The 14,029-nt window shown below is 36.0% G+C and overlaps 2 protein-coding genes and 2 non-coding genes across 4 annotated transcripts; 2 read left to right on the top strand and 2 right to left on the bottom strand.

Moving 5' to 3' along the window:
- Positions 1-4,036: 4,036 nt before the first annotated feature.
- Positions 4,037-4,120, bottom strand: TRNAL-CAA. The gene has a single exon. It is a non-coding gene; the product is annotated as a tRNA-Leu (tRNA).
- Positions 4,121-4,214: 94 nt separating this feature from the next.
- On the top strand, positions 4,215-8,776 carry LOC116137015 (U11/U12 small nuclear ribonucleoprotein 59 kDa protein). The gene is made up of 9 exons (XM_031422698.1): positions 4,215-4,294; positions 4,549-4,745; positions 4,867-5,209; positions 5,302-5,385; positions 6,322-6,387; positions 6,700-6,772; positions 7,393-7,781; positions 8,029-8,069; positions 8,540-8,776. The coding sequence occupies exons 2-9, from the start codon at positions 4,579-4,581 to the stop codon at positions 8,616-8,618; spliced, it is 1,242 nt and encodes a 413-aa protein (XP_031278558.1). The 5' UTR covers positions 4,215-4,294; positions 4,549-4,578; the 3' UTR covers positions 8,619-8,776.
- Positions 8,777-9,331: 555 nt separating this feature from the next.
- On the bottom strand, positions 9,332-9,477 carry LOC116137208. Its single transcript, XR_004129133.1, has one exon. It is a non-coding gene; the product is annotated as a small nucleolar RNA snoR145 (small nucleolar RNA).
- Positions 9,478-10,329: 852 nt separating this feature from the next.
- On the top strand, positions 10,330-13,946 carry LOC116136990 (golgin candidate 4-like). The gene is made up of 8 exons (XM_031422676.1): positions 10,330-10,471; positions 10,571-10,807; positions 10,996-11,094; positions 11,781-11,909; positions 12,812-13,009; positions 13,342-13,480; positions 13,610-13,674; positions 13,929-13,946. The coding sequence occupies exons 2-8, from the start codon at positions 10,586-10,588 to the stop codon at positions 13,944-13,946; spliced, it is 870 nt and encodes a 289-aa protein (XP_031278536.1). The 5' UTR covers positions 10,330-10,471; positions 10,571-10,585.
- Positions 13,947-14,029: the final 83 nt, after the last annotated feature.

Genomic DNA, 14,029 nt, shown 5'->3' with positions numbered 1-14,029 from the left:
TACTCATGTGGAATTACGATTTACAAAAGCAAACTGACTAATAAAGAAGAAAGTAATGGAAAATATGTCGAGAAAAGCAATCCACATCCTTGAAAAACAAGCAATAACGTAAAGACGAATTGGATGGGTGGACCATTGACGGTGTGCTGTGCGTTTCATGTCGAGATGTCGGCCACAAGGTCGTTGTTATTACTAATGAAAGCACGACAAGAAAAAAAAAAAAAAAAAAAAAAAACCTCCTTTTGTGGATGTTAAAATCAAATGGCCGAGATTGATATTGGATTCATGCAATTGGGGCATTTGAATGTTAGATAAAACAGCACGAAATCTATGTCTATGTCGTTTTTATGATAAGTTTATTGTGAATAGCACTTATGTCTCCTTACAAACCTAACAGGCAACTGATAACTGTGCTTATAAATGCCGGTGGCTTAAGTTTGGACTTTGAGGCCCAAAATTTGTCTTGTGATGAATCAATCAAGGGATTCAGGATATTTTTATTGTAAGGTCCCTATCTTCTTGTTATTGAAATGTGAAAAATTAAAGTAATTTATTTTTTTATTATATCAGCATAACATGAACTAAAGTTTTTGAATTTAAACCACAACTGGGTGGCCCAGTGGTCAACTAGGACTCTTTGGTGTATTACTCAAGAGGTTATGAGTTCGATTCACTTGAATTGTTAATAAGGATAGTCATCGAGGGAATTTACCCAGTTGTCAAATTCAGGGCCGTAAGGGATTAATTGAGATATATGCAAGCTAGCATGGACATTCCCGATCATTAAAAAGAAAAAAAAAGTTTTTGCATTTCTATATTTCTAGGCAGTTATGGGTTCATGTGGTTGCAGGGTCCAAACTGGGCTTCCAAAGAAAACAAGACAACAGGCAAACTGGCTTAACTCAATAATGAAAAAAAAAGGAAAAAACTGAAGTTAAAAATATTTAAAACTAAAATATATTCCAAAAATGGTATATATGATGTATTTCAAAAAAAAATTGTTAACAAGAATGCATTTGATATATGATATAAGAGTGTTATGCCTAAAAAAGTAGGGCTAATATGGAGCCTCGTCAATAAAGGATGGTCAGAGTTCAGAAGGGTTCTGCGTCGTCCAAGAGCGACCACGTCGCGCCTAGCGCAAGTGGCATGGTTCCTGTCAGTGTAGATGGGGAGTGCCAGGCCAACAAGCGGGTGGAGATCGCCCACGTGTCAAAGCCCTGCTTTAATTGAGGAAATCCCTCGGACAGGTGATCAATGTGACGCAAAGAAAGAATTTGCACGACACCTACCCACTTGCAGCTTTCATAATCATTATCTTAAACTTCCCCATCATAAATAGAGGACTTTCCTCTCATTTGTGGGGATTAGCTGATTTTAAGCTGAAATAGTTCTCTCTCTCTCTAAACTGTAACTCTACTCGCTGAACGCGATCTGATCACTCTCTCTTATTAATACAATAACAGTGGACATAGGATTCGTTTTAGAGCATCTAAACCACTTTAAATATTGCTATTCACCTTTCATTTGATTCAATCTCCTCATATCATGTAACATCTACTGAAAACTGTACAATGCATGCATAATAACAATAGAAAATTGGGCCCAAAGTTTTCTTTTCATTACAATTCATGTGTCTTTTATACATAAAGAGTACTGTTTACAAAAATGTATTTTAAAAGACAAAACAGGGGAACAGTGTAGCTATTGCTCCTCGCTCGCCGACGCCCCTCCAACCGCATCAACACCTAGAACCTGCATCCACAAAGGAAAATAACGAGATGCTCAGTAAGTAAAACCCTCTAACTGTCTGTCCCCGGTGTGACTCTTAATTCTTTCCTTTTCTAATTCTCTTCTATTTCTGTTTCTACTAATACCTATACCTCTCTTACCGAGGTACGGCCGGATGGCGTTCACACAGCACCATCTCACTCTCCATAACTATCGGTGGGAATTCACATATACCAACCCGTTCTTAGGGCTACCAAGTGGGGATCACAAAGCTCCTATCGGTTCTCCTAACTATCGGTGAGACCACTTAGCACCTACCCGTTCCTCATGACTTTTGGGTAACGATCACCAAGCATTAACCCCTCAGTCACTGTCGGGTGATGATCCACAAGCATCAACCCGCTTCTACTAACTGTTTGATGATAATCACAAAGCATCAACTCATTATCTAATAACTAATCGGATAGTGATCACAAAGCATCTACCCCATTTCTATTACTCGTTGGGTGACGATCACAAAGCATCGACCCATCTCTCTAAGGGCTATTCGATGATGATCACAAAGCATCAATCCGATTCCCATAACGGTCGGGTGGATGTCACAAAGCATCATCCCAACTATACTACTCTTCATCATTCTATTGTAGCATTTTTTAATGCTCTCTACCCTTAGAGTAATTTTACCCACTAAGCTCTCTACTCATAGGTAATTGCATACACCATTTCCTTACACTTTCTTAGGTCACTCTTCCTGTACAACTAGTGCCTATGGATGGTTCATCTCACCAATGCACTTATGAGATGCCAACAGCATATGCAAGAATAAGGTTCATTACTCACACTCACTCTATTAGGCATTTCATCAAACAACTCATGTGCACTATAAAACTCTATCATAGCCATGATCTAAAACTTTTCCTAATCATCCAAATGGGGAAAACCCCTTCACAAAGCCATAATAACCTGTCAAACAAAACACTTCCAAAAAGGGTTCCATAACACCCCTTCAATCCATCTCAACTACCTTGCCAATCCAACAACCCATTTCTCATATTTGCAATGAATAAACAATCACAAGGCATAGAATCTCTATTTAATCCTTCATACATGACATATTACATGCCATCACATACATACATCAGTCTATCAAAACCCTAATCAAGAAATTTCAAAATCTCAACTTGGGTTGGGTTTTACTTACCTTGTTATGGAGAACTTCACCAACTTTTCCTTTCACTTGTTTAGCTTGACTTTCCTCTAATCTTAACCAAAAGAATGAAAACCTCAAATACCAAAATGAACTAAAATTCACAAATCACACAGCTTAAGGAGAAATCCTTACCTAGAGCCTTAGGTTACTTTTCCACCCCAAATCACTTCAAAACCCCTTGGAAAACCTTGATCAAAAGAAGAGAGAAGTTGAGAGGAGTAAGGATGGGAAGTTGCGTTTGAGAAGAAGAAATGAGGGGTTTCTTTGATTCTAATTCCTTTTAATGAAATATAAACACACTCATTCCCATTTTGCCCTTACTCTTCTTTGGGAATTCCTCCATATCCTTTGATTCATTACTAACTCACCCCTAACACATATTCTCCATGAAAAATCCTTACAAATAACTCCCCACTTTCCTGCTAATTAGGGGTAGAAAGGTCAAATTGCCCTTAGGGAAGAAAATATCTAAAACTCAACAAACAATTTAAACGGCCTGTCGCCGCGGCGAAGAAACTTCTGTCGCCGCGGCGAAACTGTCCAGCAGCTCCCCCGTGGCTTCAACACCTCTTGCCGCGGCGAAGATTCTTCTTCGCCCGGCGAAGACTGAAATACTAAACTTCTTCTATTTTCAACCAATTTCAGGGCAACATTCAACCCAACACTAAATCAAACAATAATAACAAAAACCAACTCGAATAAGGGCGAAAGAGGAAACAATAACAATGTACCTCATGTGGGGCGTTACATATCATGTGTGACTTCTAAGTCATTTTAACATTTTATACGCGCAATAATTGGTGTCAAAATTAAGCATTTAAAAAATAATATTTGTATTCAGAAAAACTATTAAAAAAGGAAGTCCATCTGTCCGTTTCATCTGTCAGTTAAATACTAGTTTTCATAAACTTAATTGTATTTTTTCAAATCTCATATGCTAAATAGTAAATGCGCTAGTTTTCTTTTGATTTGTAACTTAGAAAATAATTTTGAATACATCAGATAGAGTCAACAGTTTGAAATTGACAATGTTTCAAGTTTTAGTATTGGGCTCAATTACTTTACGGCCCAGGTCAAAAAAACTTAAAGTGTATTTGTCAGAAGTGGGATTTGAACCCACGCCCTCTTTCGAAGACCAGAACTTGAGTCTGGCGCCTTAGACCACTCGGCCATCCTGACGATTTTGATTAAATTTTTACTGAATTATTATTAAAGAAATAATATGTGTTTCCGCTTACCCCGTCCATCAATTGCAGTTTGCACTACCTTGATACCAGTTCGTTTAAACTTAGAGCTGTTTTAGGGTTTGGGAAGATCTTCGAAAGAGAGCGTGGGAGAACTTCCTTTGATCATGTACGTTATCGAATCTTCTGTTCAAATATACGAATTTTCATTTCAACAGCTTAAGAATTTAAAAAAAAATTAGGGATATTGGAATAACAAAATGAAAAAAAGAAAATGAAAAACATAGATAGTAACGACATTTAAGAGAACTGACATTGCAGCCTTATTAATGTTACTATTTTATATTAATCATTTTACTATGTGGAATTAATTTTCGATCAAATAGCAACGGATTAACGGATTGGTTTTCCTTTTGGTTGCAGTTGAGTTGTTATTTTTAATCTTTCTTAGTAATGAACCCTATACCATTTCAAACTGCACCGCCAGGTGCACCTCCTCCTCGGCCTTGGTTCCCTTTGTTGCCACCTGATCCACCACGGTCAAGTGCTTTTTGGGAGACCAGAAACGTGTCCAATCAGTTGAAAGAATTTCAAGAAACTCTAAATCTCGCAAAAGCAATGTATGTATGTTCTACTTTTACTTCTATGTTTTTACTCGAATTTTTGTTGTTATTAAAGTATAAAATTATTGTTACTCCTTTAGGTAGTAAACTTTTTAAATCAAACTACTCATTTAAACAGGGAGAAAGAGCTAGAAATGTTGATGGTAATGAAACAAAATAAAGACTATTATAAAGAAATTGAAAATGGATCAAAAGATCATTGTGTTTCCATGTTTTCAAAACATTTGGAAGATGCAAGAACTAGCTTGGAATTTCAAGAAAAAGGTTCGTTGGAAGCTGCAAACTCTTTGATGGCAAAACTACGAGCTCAGCTGGAACCTTTTAGGTTTGTTTCTGATGAAACAACATCATGGGAGGAGAAATCTTTAGCTGTTAGATTGGTTAATAAAGCACATAAGTCCAAACGTAATAAAACGTGGAGGAAAAGAAAGAGAAAACGCATAGCAGAAAGGCTTGCCCAGGTAAATTTGCATTTTTTGCTCTAGCTGCCTATTCTCAAGTTATGTTGCAAAAGTGCTTATTTTGAGTGTTAACATCTTTTTCTGACCTTTAGAAGCGTGAAAGATTTGAACAAGCTGATCAAGAAGCTGACGAGTGGAGGGCTAGGGAGATTGCTAAGGATATTGCAAAACGCAAGGTACTTGAATTTTTAGATATTAATAATTTGCGGTCTTTGACTATTATTGGTGCTTGTCAGTTGTTTATGGAGTACCAAGAACCCGTTATGCATTTTATAAATTTCTACAATAGATGGATTATTAGTTTCAATTCATCATTCATCACTGATTTCAGTCAGTTGTCAACCCTAACTGGAACTTTTTAATTCAAGATTTATGATGGTGGTTTTAAGTTGCCAAAATCTCAAATCTGACTAAAATACACGAAGCTTGGAACCCTTGTATTTCCTGTAGGTTGATATCAGATTCTATGGAAACTGAAACTTCTTGAGAATTTTAATGTATTTAAAAAATATGTTTCTTACACAGGACCAGTGGAGGAGCCATTGATAGGATTAAATAGTGGAGGTTAATTACTTTGGTAGGCAAAATGGGCAACCACTAAAGGACATCAAATGTAATGAGTTCCGTAACTTAAAATGTATTTGAGTTGATGCATGAAATTTAATATTTGTATAACCACAGGTTTTGTTTAGGCACCGTGAATGAAAAGCTTGTGTAAGAAAACAATCCACTTATTTAGGTGCATTTAGCTCCTAGCAAGTATGGTGCAGTTTTGAGAATTCCCTGCTCTCTAATTAGCCTGGACCTTTCATCCCTTTTGGTAAACAGTATCAAGTTTTGATAAAAGTTCTGATCATGTTCATTTTATCACCAATCTTTCATGTTTAGCTTAATGAAATGATGTTTCTTTGTTCACCAATAGAATCACTAAAATCAATTTCTTATTTCTTTAATCAATATTCTGCTACTTTGTTGCCTTGTAGTGTCATTAAGTGCCCTTGGTCTCATTGAATCTTGTTCATCATGCGATTAGAAAGTTGTTTTTGTAATTTGCATAAAGTTGGGGTGATACATGTTTATGAATTTGGTAACTGATCAGAGTGGGATTTCAGGTTGAAAAGATGAATGAAATTGCCAAGCTTAAAGCAAAAGAGGAAAGAAAGAGACTGGAATCTGAGGTAAGAGTTGGTATAAAATATCATACAAGATGTTTTCACTCCCATGAAGATCTATGAGATGATATGGTGTTTGTGTCATAGTAAGATAAGTTTTGGCTTGGTGAACCATTATCGTTTTTATAAAGATCCGTGTATTCTGATGTGCTAATAAACTTGGATTATCAGATATAGTTAGCCCAATGCTTATTTTTGGTACTTAATAAACTTGGATTATCAGATATAGTTAGACCGTTGCTTATTTTTGGTACTTGTATATTACTCTTTTGTTTGCACTTGTACAGCCTTTATCTTACACCATCTTTCATATTTCAGCTTGAACTGGTTTTGATTGTGGAGAAATTGCAAGAATTGCGCTCTATCAGGATAAAAAAATTGAAGAAACAAGGTATGTTTGTTGAAATTTTCTTAGCTGTTCATTTAGTGTTTGTACCTGTTTTTTTTTTGGCCCACCTACCTTGCAATCAATTTTATAGTGCAATTTTCGGTACAACTCTAATTCTTAAACTCATAGTAATTTTCAATTTAATCAGACTGATAGTTGATTGGGTTATAAATTTATAATCAAGCTGGAACCACATAGTTCTTTCATGTAAAAGTGAAGATATATGCTCTTCTATACTCTTAAGTATGAATTGGCCCTGACCATTATGAAGTTTGTGTGACAATTCAACTAAAAAATTAGAAATCCATTTTTCTAATGTCCTTTATTTGGCATTTGTGTGTTGTAAAACTTCAATCATCTTAACATAAAAGCTTATTGCGACTACTTGCGGTAAGGCAGCTGGTTGTGTTGTTATAACCATTAAATAGTGGTAAGGGATGCTTTTGTTTAACACTAGAAGACAATAAGTATTTTTACTTTTTGTTAATGAATTTGCTTATTACTTGAGTGTTTGTGTATGTAACATGTATGGGATCTATTTACATAAATAAATATATGTACTCCAGGAAATAATATCGATCATATAGGAGAGTTAACATTATTGTTGCTGTTAAATCATGCAGGCTATTTTCTTCCAGAGGAGGATGACAAATTTCTTGAAAGAGTGCGAGCTGCAGTTGAGGAAGAAGAGCGTCAAGCATTGGCTGCAGCAGACACAGATGCTGCTAAGGATGCCATTGCAACTGCTGAAGAATATAGAAAAACCATTGATAATTGTGAACCTGTGTCAAAAGATGGAAGCAATGATGACGGAGGAATTGAGAAAAGTAAAGTCCAAAAACCTGAGAGCATAGACAAAAGTGAGACCAGTAATTTCGTAGACAAACAGTCTGGTAAAAACAGATTTGAAAAGCAAGGTTATGCTGGGGTATTTGATTCTGTGGCAAATTTACCTATGGAATTCTATCACTACTATCATGGCAGCAATACGGACATGGGCACACTTATTGAGGTATTTTCAGATATTTTCTACCTTCCTTTGAATTTGCTTATGCCTCATAGAATATCTCTGCCTCTACAGACAATATGTCTGCTTGCTTCTATTCAGAAGCCATTTTCTAATTCTGTGATCACAAAGGGTTCAGCTTGAAACTGAGCCCCAAATACCCTTATGTTGGATACCAGCATCTGTTGTATTAAAATTTGTCACCAATACTAGAGGCACTTGATCTCAAGTCGATTCTGTCCAACCCTTGCAGGTACGAAGAACATGGGATGCATATATCAGACCAGGTGGAAGGTAAGCATTCCAATCCTCTTCTGCTGCTCACTAGACATTGATCATGAATATTGTTCCGTTTAATGCACCATCTGTTTTGCACTCTGGAGCTACATTCTGCATTTGGAAGCACTAGGTAGAGGGGAAGGAACAGGTACCAGATTGAGTAGTGTACCGCCATACTTGGAAGTTGATTAGTACTAAAATACTATTTGATGAACCTGGCCTCTGCTTTTTTATCGTTTGCTACAACCACCAATGACATCATTTTATCCATCCGGAGCATCCCCTTCTCTACCATAAGCATGTCTCTAGACTCTCTACGACCACCAATCTTTCCACTTCAAGACCTACAATTTTTTTCATTTCTATTGAAATATAATATAGCTGTATTATGGTGAACTACTGACTTAAATATTTTTGTGCGTAAGAAGATATAAAAGCACATAGTTAAATGTGCATTTGTCTGACTCCGGGCTACTTTTTTGCAGCCGCATTCCAGGTCATTGGGTTCAGCCGCCACCTCCAGCAGATGAGATATGGGCGTCTTACGTAGTGAGGTCCAAATGACACCTAATTAAAGTGCATATAGGAACTAGGCGGTTTTTACGCCTACTCTGGTCTTCGTTAAAACGAAGATATGATGTGATTATACCTTATTGTTGTACGTATATAAATATAAAGAATCAATCAGATTTACATTTATGTATATGGCATATTTTCGCTTAGAAAATGGGAAAATCCAAATGTGACGGGGTATTGTGAATTGCTCTGTGTTATATGTTCGTAGTTCTTGTGCTCATACACAGATTCTCAATCATCTCCAAAAGATTGTGCAACCCAATTATACGCAGAAATGGGAAAGGCCCTGAATGCTTCCTCAACCTCAATCCTTTACATATGTCGCGTTCCAAGGATGGCTTAAATGTGATCGTTGTTGTAACCTAATCAATATGCTACTTAATGGCCCAAAACCATGAACTATCATCAAATTATCATTAAATTTTAATTTCTGTTTAGCAGTTTCAATCTCCGGTATTATTCAGTGTCGTTCGGCGATGCCTTTTGCATCGATATGAGATCTCGTTTCCAAAATTCCACAAAATCCTCAGCTCCCATGGGGCCATGACAAAAAAAAAATGGTACCTTCACTTTACATGACAAAATATAATACCAAAATTTTGTAATAAAAGAACACATAAAAGAAAGAAAACCAACACCAAAATCTGGGAATAAAGAAAGAAAACCAGCAAGAAAGTGAAAAATTCAAAATTATTTTAAGTGATAATATAGCCGAGGGTTCAAGACGCCCAAAAATTGAAGGGTTGAGGGTGTCCTACGATTCGGCAAATTAGTATGCGAAGGTTTTGTATGATGTTAGAGAGGTCTCATTTTAAGAGTTCGTACCTCCCTGCTGGGACCTTCGCTACAAGAATTAATTTTTTTTAATACAGGATTATTGATAAATGTATGAAGAAACTTTGTACGAACATTGGATCGTAAAAGAAAGGGTCTTGAATAGACGTCAGATTCAGATGATCCACTTTCGATGTCAATTTCCGAAGGTAAACTTGGATAAAAGTGCATTTGATGTAGCACTCCCTCCATAGGTCCCTTCGTTACCGAACATTTGTTCAGTTGTAACAAAAAAGATTATTGGATGCTCGGTGAATACGAACCAAAACAAGAGACTCATCTTGCAGGGCAGCTGCTAAAGCGTCCCACAATCATGATTTTCCTCTTTTCTACTATCGTCATCGCATCTACCTATAACTTCTCAAACACAAATTACTAATAAACTGTTGACAAAATCAAAAATATAAACCTTCACGCCGACCTAGCAATTGCATAAACCCTAGACTTATATTAATTGACAATATGGTTCAGTATTTATAGAGGAAGGGTGAAATTCATTGGATCTCGGCCTTTCATGAGCATGGGACGGGCTCTTTTAGTAAATGGGCTTATGTTGATGGTACGAAAGCCCAATTTTCACTTTTTCTTTAGGACACCTTTGCAAGGAATAATTATTTGAAATTCTCTTGCATGATACGCTAATAAAATTTTGATCCCAAATAAGAAATAGCTTTCTCTTAACTTGAGTCGACCAAGGGGGTAAAAAGGTAAAGAAAGATACAAAACACAGCTTACCATGGCGGTAAATTGAAAAGGACCGACCGATTAGACCGAAATATCGGTTTGAATTAATGATTGCGTAAAGTTTCGACTACGTATGAATTTTAAGTTCTAACGGGCCAATCTTGGACCCGCTTCAAAATCCACAATAGTACAATACAAGGGTATTCATTCATTCACCTTCTCTCTCACTAGCACATACAAAATCAAAATAATTACATTTAATAAATTAATTACTTCAAATCGTTTTTATTCCCATCTCAGATCTACCCGCAAAATCTTCACCGGTACATTTCTCTGCCAAAATTCATCAAATTACCGAGGAGTTTTAATCTTTCATTTCTTCTCTTTTATAAACCCTATACACACTCTTTATTGATCTTTAGGATTTGAATTTAAGGATGTGGGGAACCATTGCGAATTTGAAGGAAAACCTAAACAAGATTGCACTTGATGTGCATGAAGATGACGACGACGACGACGAAGAGCTCACAATCAACGGTTCAGGCAATGGAGACGCCACACCGGTCTCTGATCGGAGAAATTCTCACAGGTTTGCCCACTTTAAGTCAGTTTCTCGGTCTCCGCTCTCTAATGGGATAGACTCCCCACGAAATCCGGAGGTATTTTTTAGTTTTCATGCCTGAATTTTTTAGAATTAGGTTTTATTAGTTTTCTTTCATTTGTATGGTTTTGAAAGTTAAAATTCATGAAATTTTGTTTGTTTGTTTTTAAAAAAAAAAATTCATTTCTAGCTACTGAGTGCATTGTGTTACCGTATGGCGTTTACTATTGTTTGTGATTCTTGTAGATTGAACAATACAAGGCGGAAATTAAGAGGCTTCAAGGATCTGAGGCAGAAATTAAAGCATTATCAGTTAATTATGCGGCCTTATTAAAAGAAAAAGAGGTATTATGCTGCTTATTTGCTTGATTTTTGTTTCTTAAGTAGGTTCAAAATGAAGTCCTAGTATGAAGTCAGGATTAAGCCAACTATATTGAAAAGGCTAATACTAAACTTATAAGATGGTTATAAAATTAACTTGCTTCCTCCATGTATAAAGTTTGTCTAAGTTATATGTCTTGAAAACATGGATGCTCTAGTTTATATTCTATTGGATATATAAATATATTTATTTGCTACCTTGTTCTATAAACTAGATTTCATCACTTAACTGCAATCTTTGCCATCCAGCTTGGCTATTGCCATAAGGTTTTGCCTGTTTCGATGAATATGATATTTGTCTCTACGATGATCAGTGATCGATGCATTGTTTGTAATAAATTATTTTAACTCTGGCCAGCAAATTTCACATGCTTAATGAGATGGATGATTTCATGTTGCTGCTGAGTTGGTCATGTGGTGAATCTTTCATACTAGCTGAACCCATGGTTTATAGGTGCACAGTGCTCTTTTGTCTGTTTATTTCTAAAATAAAAAAGGGGAGTCGCATGATATCTGTTCAAGATATAAGTCATTGTTTTGCATGTGAAGGTCGTTATGAGAGCTAGTCCTATCCACTCTTTCCAGATGTTCAATTTCATGCTTTTGGCTTTTCTTTTTTATTACAATTCCTTAAAATTGCCATATTGCAGGATCAAATTTCCAGATTGAACCGAGAAAATGGCTCACTGAAGCAAAATCTGGATACAACAAATGCTGCTTTGAGTGCATCTAAAAATGAAAACTCCAAAGCGTCAACTAACAGCATTAATGTTCTCAAGGTGGCTGCTTACGGCTTTAGTAAACTTTATTCTGCTAGAGTTTATGCTTTGTGAGATTTGTTTTATTTGTGCTGTTAGTTCTTCATGAGTTTTTGTATATGGTATTTGCTTCAACTTATAATCTTAAGTCTAATGTGGTTGATAATATATTTATGGTCAAATGTATCCAGTGTTCTGTTTCTGATGTTTTTTGTGCTGCAGTTATCTTGTACAACTTATGACTTAGGAAAAGGCCAGCTGCTTGTATAGCTGCACTGTGCAATACATCTTGGCACATGATATTCTGGCCATGGTATATGACCTTCCCTTGCCATTGTTCTGTTATTCATTGGTCGGCTATATACACTGGCCTTCAATTAGTTTAGTACTTCTCAACCGAGTGATGAACAAAATTTGCCGACTTGAGGGGGCCTTCTTTTGATGGTCTAGGAGTTTTAATGAGATGAAACCAGATTTCAATATGTTGAATAGAATGTGTATGTAGAGCTTTTGTTTCTTTAGCCAGTGTAAAATCCAAATGGAAAGACTAGGTAGTCACAAGTGTTAGGAGGGGCATACAAAACCTCATGGTTGGGATAGGTGTCTGTTTAGTCAAAAGTCAATGTCTACACTGCATTTAATAATCTTTAGTTTTCAATATTGGCTGACTTTAATATTTAGATAGTCTGTTATACTATGTGAGTGTTACACATTATGCTACAAGTTATAGATTATTATTTCTTTCTTCTTTCTCTGTACGGTGGATTGTTTTGTTTGTGTGTGTTCATATTGTGTTCTCTTAAGCATGATTTTTCTGCCTACAAGTTGAAACGTTGTGCTGCTTTTGTAATATTTTCAAATAAGACATGCCGATTATTGATAATCTATTGGGGATTTTTTGAAAAAAGTTTGTATTCCTGTAGGGAAGTGGTGATTTATCACCAAGCCGACAGAGTAAACTTACTGCTCAAGTAAAGAACCGGCATGCTGGAAACCAAATGCAGAATGGTGTGTTTTCTAAACAGGACAGAATAGGCAATGGAGTTTCAGATGCCATTCAACCTGAAACCATTCAAAGTAAGATGGAGAATAAACATTTCACTTCACATGGGAAAGAAAAGGTAATAGCACCCCATTTTCTGTTGTGTTCTCTTTTCTTTTGAGGGATTTTCTTGAGCAACTTTATTGTTAAAACAATTTCCTCACCTTAGGTTGGATCTTGATTTAAAAATTTCTAGATTTTTATTTGTACTGGATATTATAGGTGTGGTACCCCCCTATTACAAATTATGTTCCTTTTATTTCTAGCTTACTCTTTTCTTTTTGAGTACCCTTGGAAAGATTTTTCTGTAGGCATGATGATATTTTCTTTTTTCTGCTGTCTCTTCTTTTTCATTGTTCATTTTTCTGAATGACAAATAAACTTGACAATGGATATATAAATGCCTTCTAGGAGCTTGCAGATTTGCTAGAAGAGAAAAATAGATCGCTGGCAGCGGTGCAAGCCACTCATGAGTTACAAACGAAACAACTTAGGTTAGAACTGGAAAAAGAACGTGAGAAATTGTCAAATCTGCAGCTAAAATTACAAGGTATTCTGCAGGGAAAATGCTCTATGAAGTATAAAAGTTTGCTATTTGAAGTTCATTTTCATTGTTTGTTTTATTAAATTACTTTCTTGAAAGGAAAAAATGTATTGTCTGATTTCTTTATATTCTCAGAGGAACAGAAGCTGAATGAGTCTTTCCAGGAGGAGCTCAATTCACTGAAAATGGATAAGGAAAAAGTAAGTTATTAGTTGGCTAAGGAATGGATTTTTATATGGCCTTTTGACACTGTTTGGTCATCAATATTAGTCTGTAGTATGTGTAACTTCTTTTGCTGCTATCACATGTATGAGTATTTCATGAATATACACTTGCTGTTGGAATTTGAAGCTAGATTAATAGTATACCCTTCATATGAGAGTACTAGAGTGGAGTTTCTTGCTGTCTGAATGATTTACAGAGTTGCATATTTGCTAGTGTTTCTTGTTTTCAGAAAATTCTAAGTGCCTGAGACTGAGTGGTCCTTTTTAAAGATAGACATTAGACTCATAGAGGCTTCCAGTGGAAACATTTCGTTGATTGCTTTCTTTTCTT

This window comes from Pistacia vera, unplaced genomic scaffold (assembly GCF_008641045.1).
Source record: "Pistacia vera cultivar Batoury unplaced genomic scaffold, PisVer_v2 Contig320, whole genome shotgun sequence".
Taxonomy (NCBI): Eukaryota; Viridiplantae; Streptophyta; class Magnoliopsida; order Sapindales; family Anacardiaceae; genus Pistacia; species Pistacia vera.
This window is presented reverse-complemented; position numbering and strand designations above follow the sequence as displayed.

Excerpts from the sequence above, each read along its gene's own strand:
- LOC116136990 (XM_031422676.1), top strand. The coding sequence starts at position 10,586 with ATGTGGGGAACCATTGCGAATTTGAAGGAAAACCTAAACAAGATTGCA. Across the intron at positions 11,095-11,780 it reads CCTTATTAAAAGAAAAAGAG|GATCAAATTTCCAGATTGAA; the intron begins GTATTATGCTGC and ends GCCATATTGCAG. Across the intron at positions 13,010-13,341 it reads CTTCACATGGGAAAGAAAAG|GAGCTTGCAGATTTGCTAGA; the intron begins GTAATAGCACCC and ends AATGCCTTCTAG.
- LOC116137015 (XM_031422698.1), top strand. The coding sequence starts at position 4,579 with ATGAACCCTATACCATTTCAAACTGCACCGCCAGGTGCACCTCCTCCT. Across the intron at positions 5,210-5,301 it reads TAGCAGAAAGGCTTGCCCAG|AAGCGTGAAAGATTTGAACA; the intron begins GTAAATTTGCAT and ends TCTGACCTTTAG. Across the intron at positions 8,070-8,539 it reads TATATCAGACCAGGTGGAAG|CCGCATTCCAGGTCATTGGG; the intron begins GTAAGCATTCCA and ends ACTTTTTTGCAG.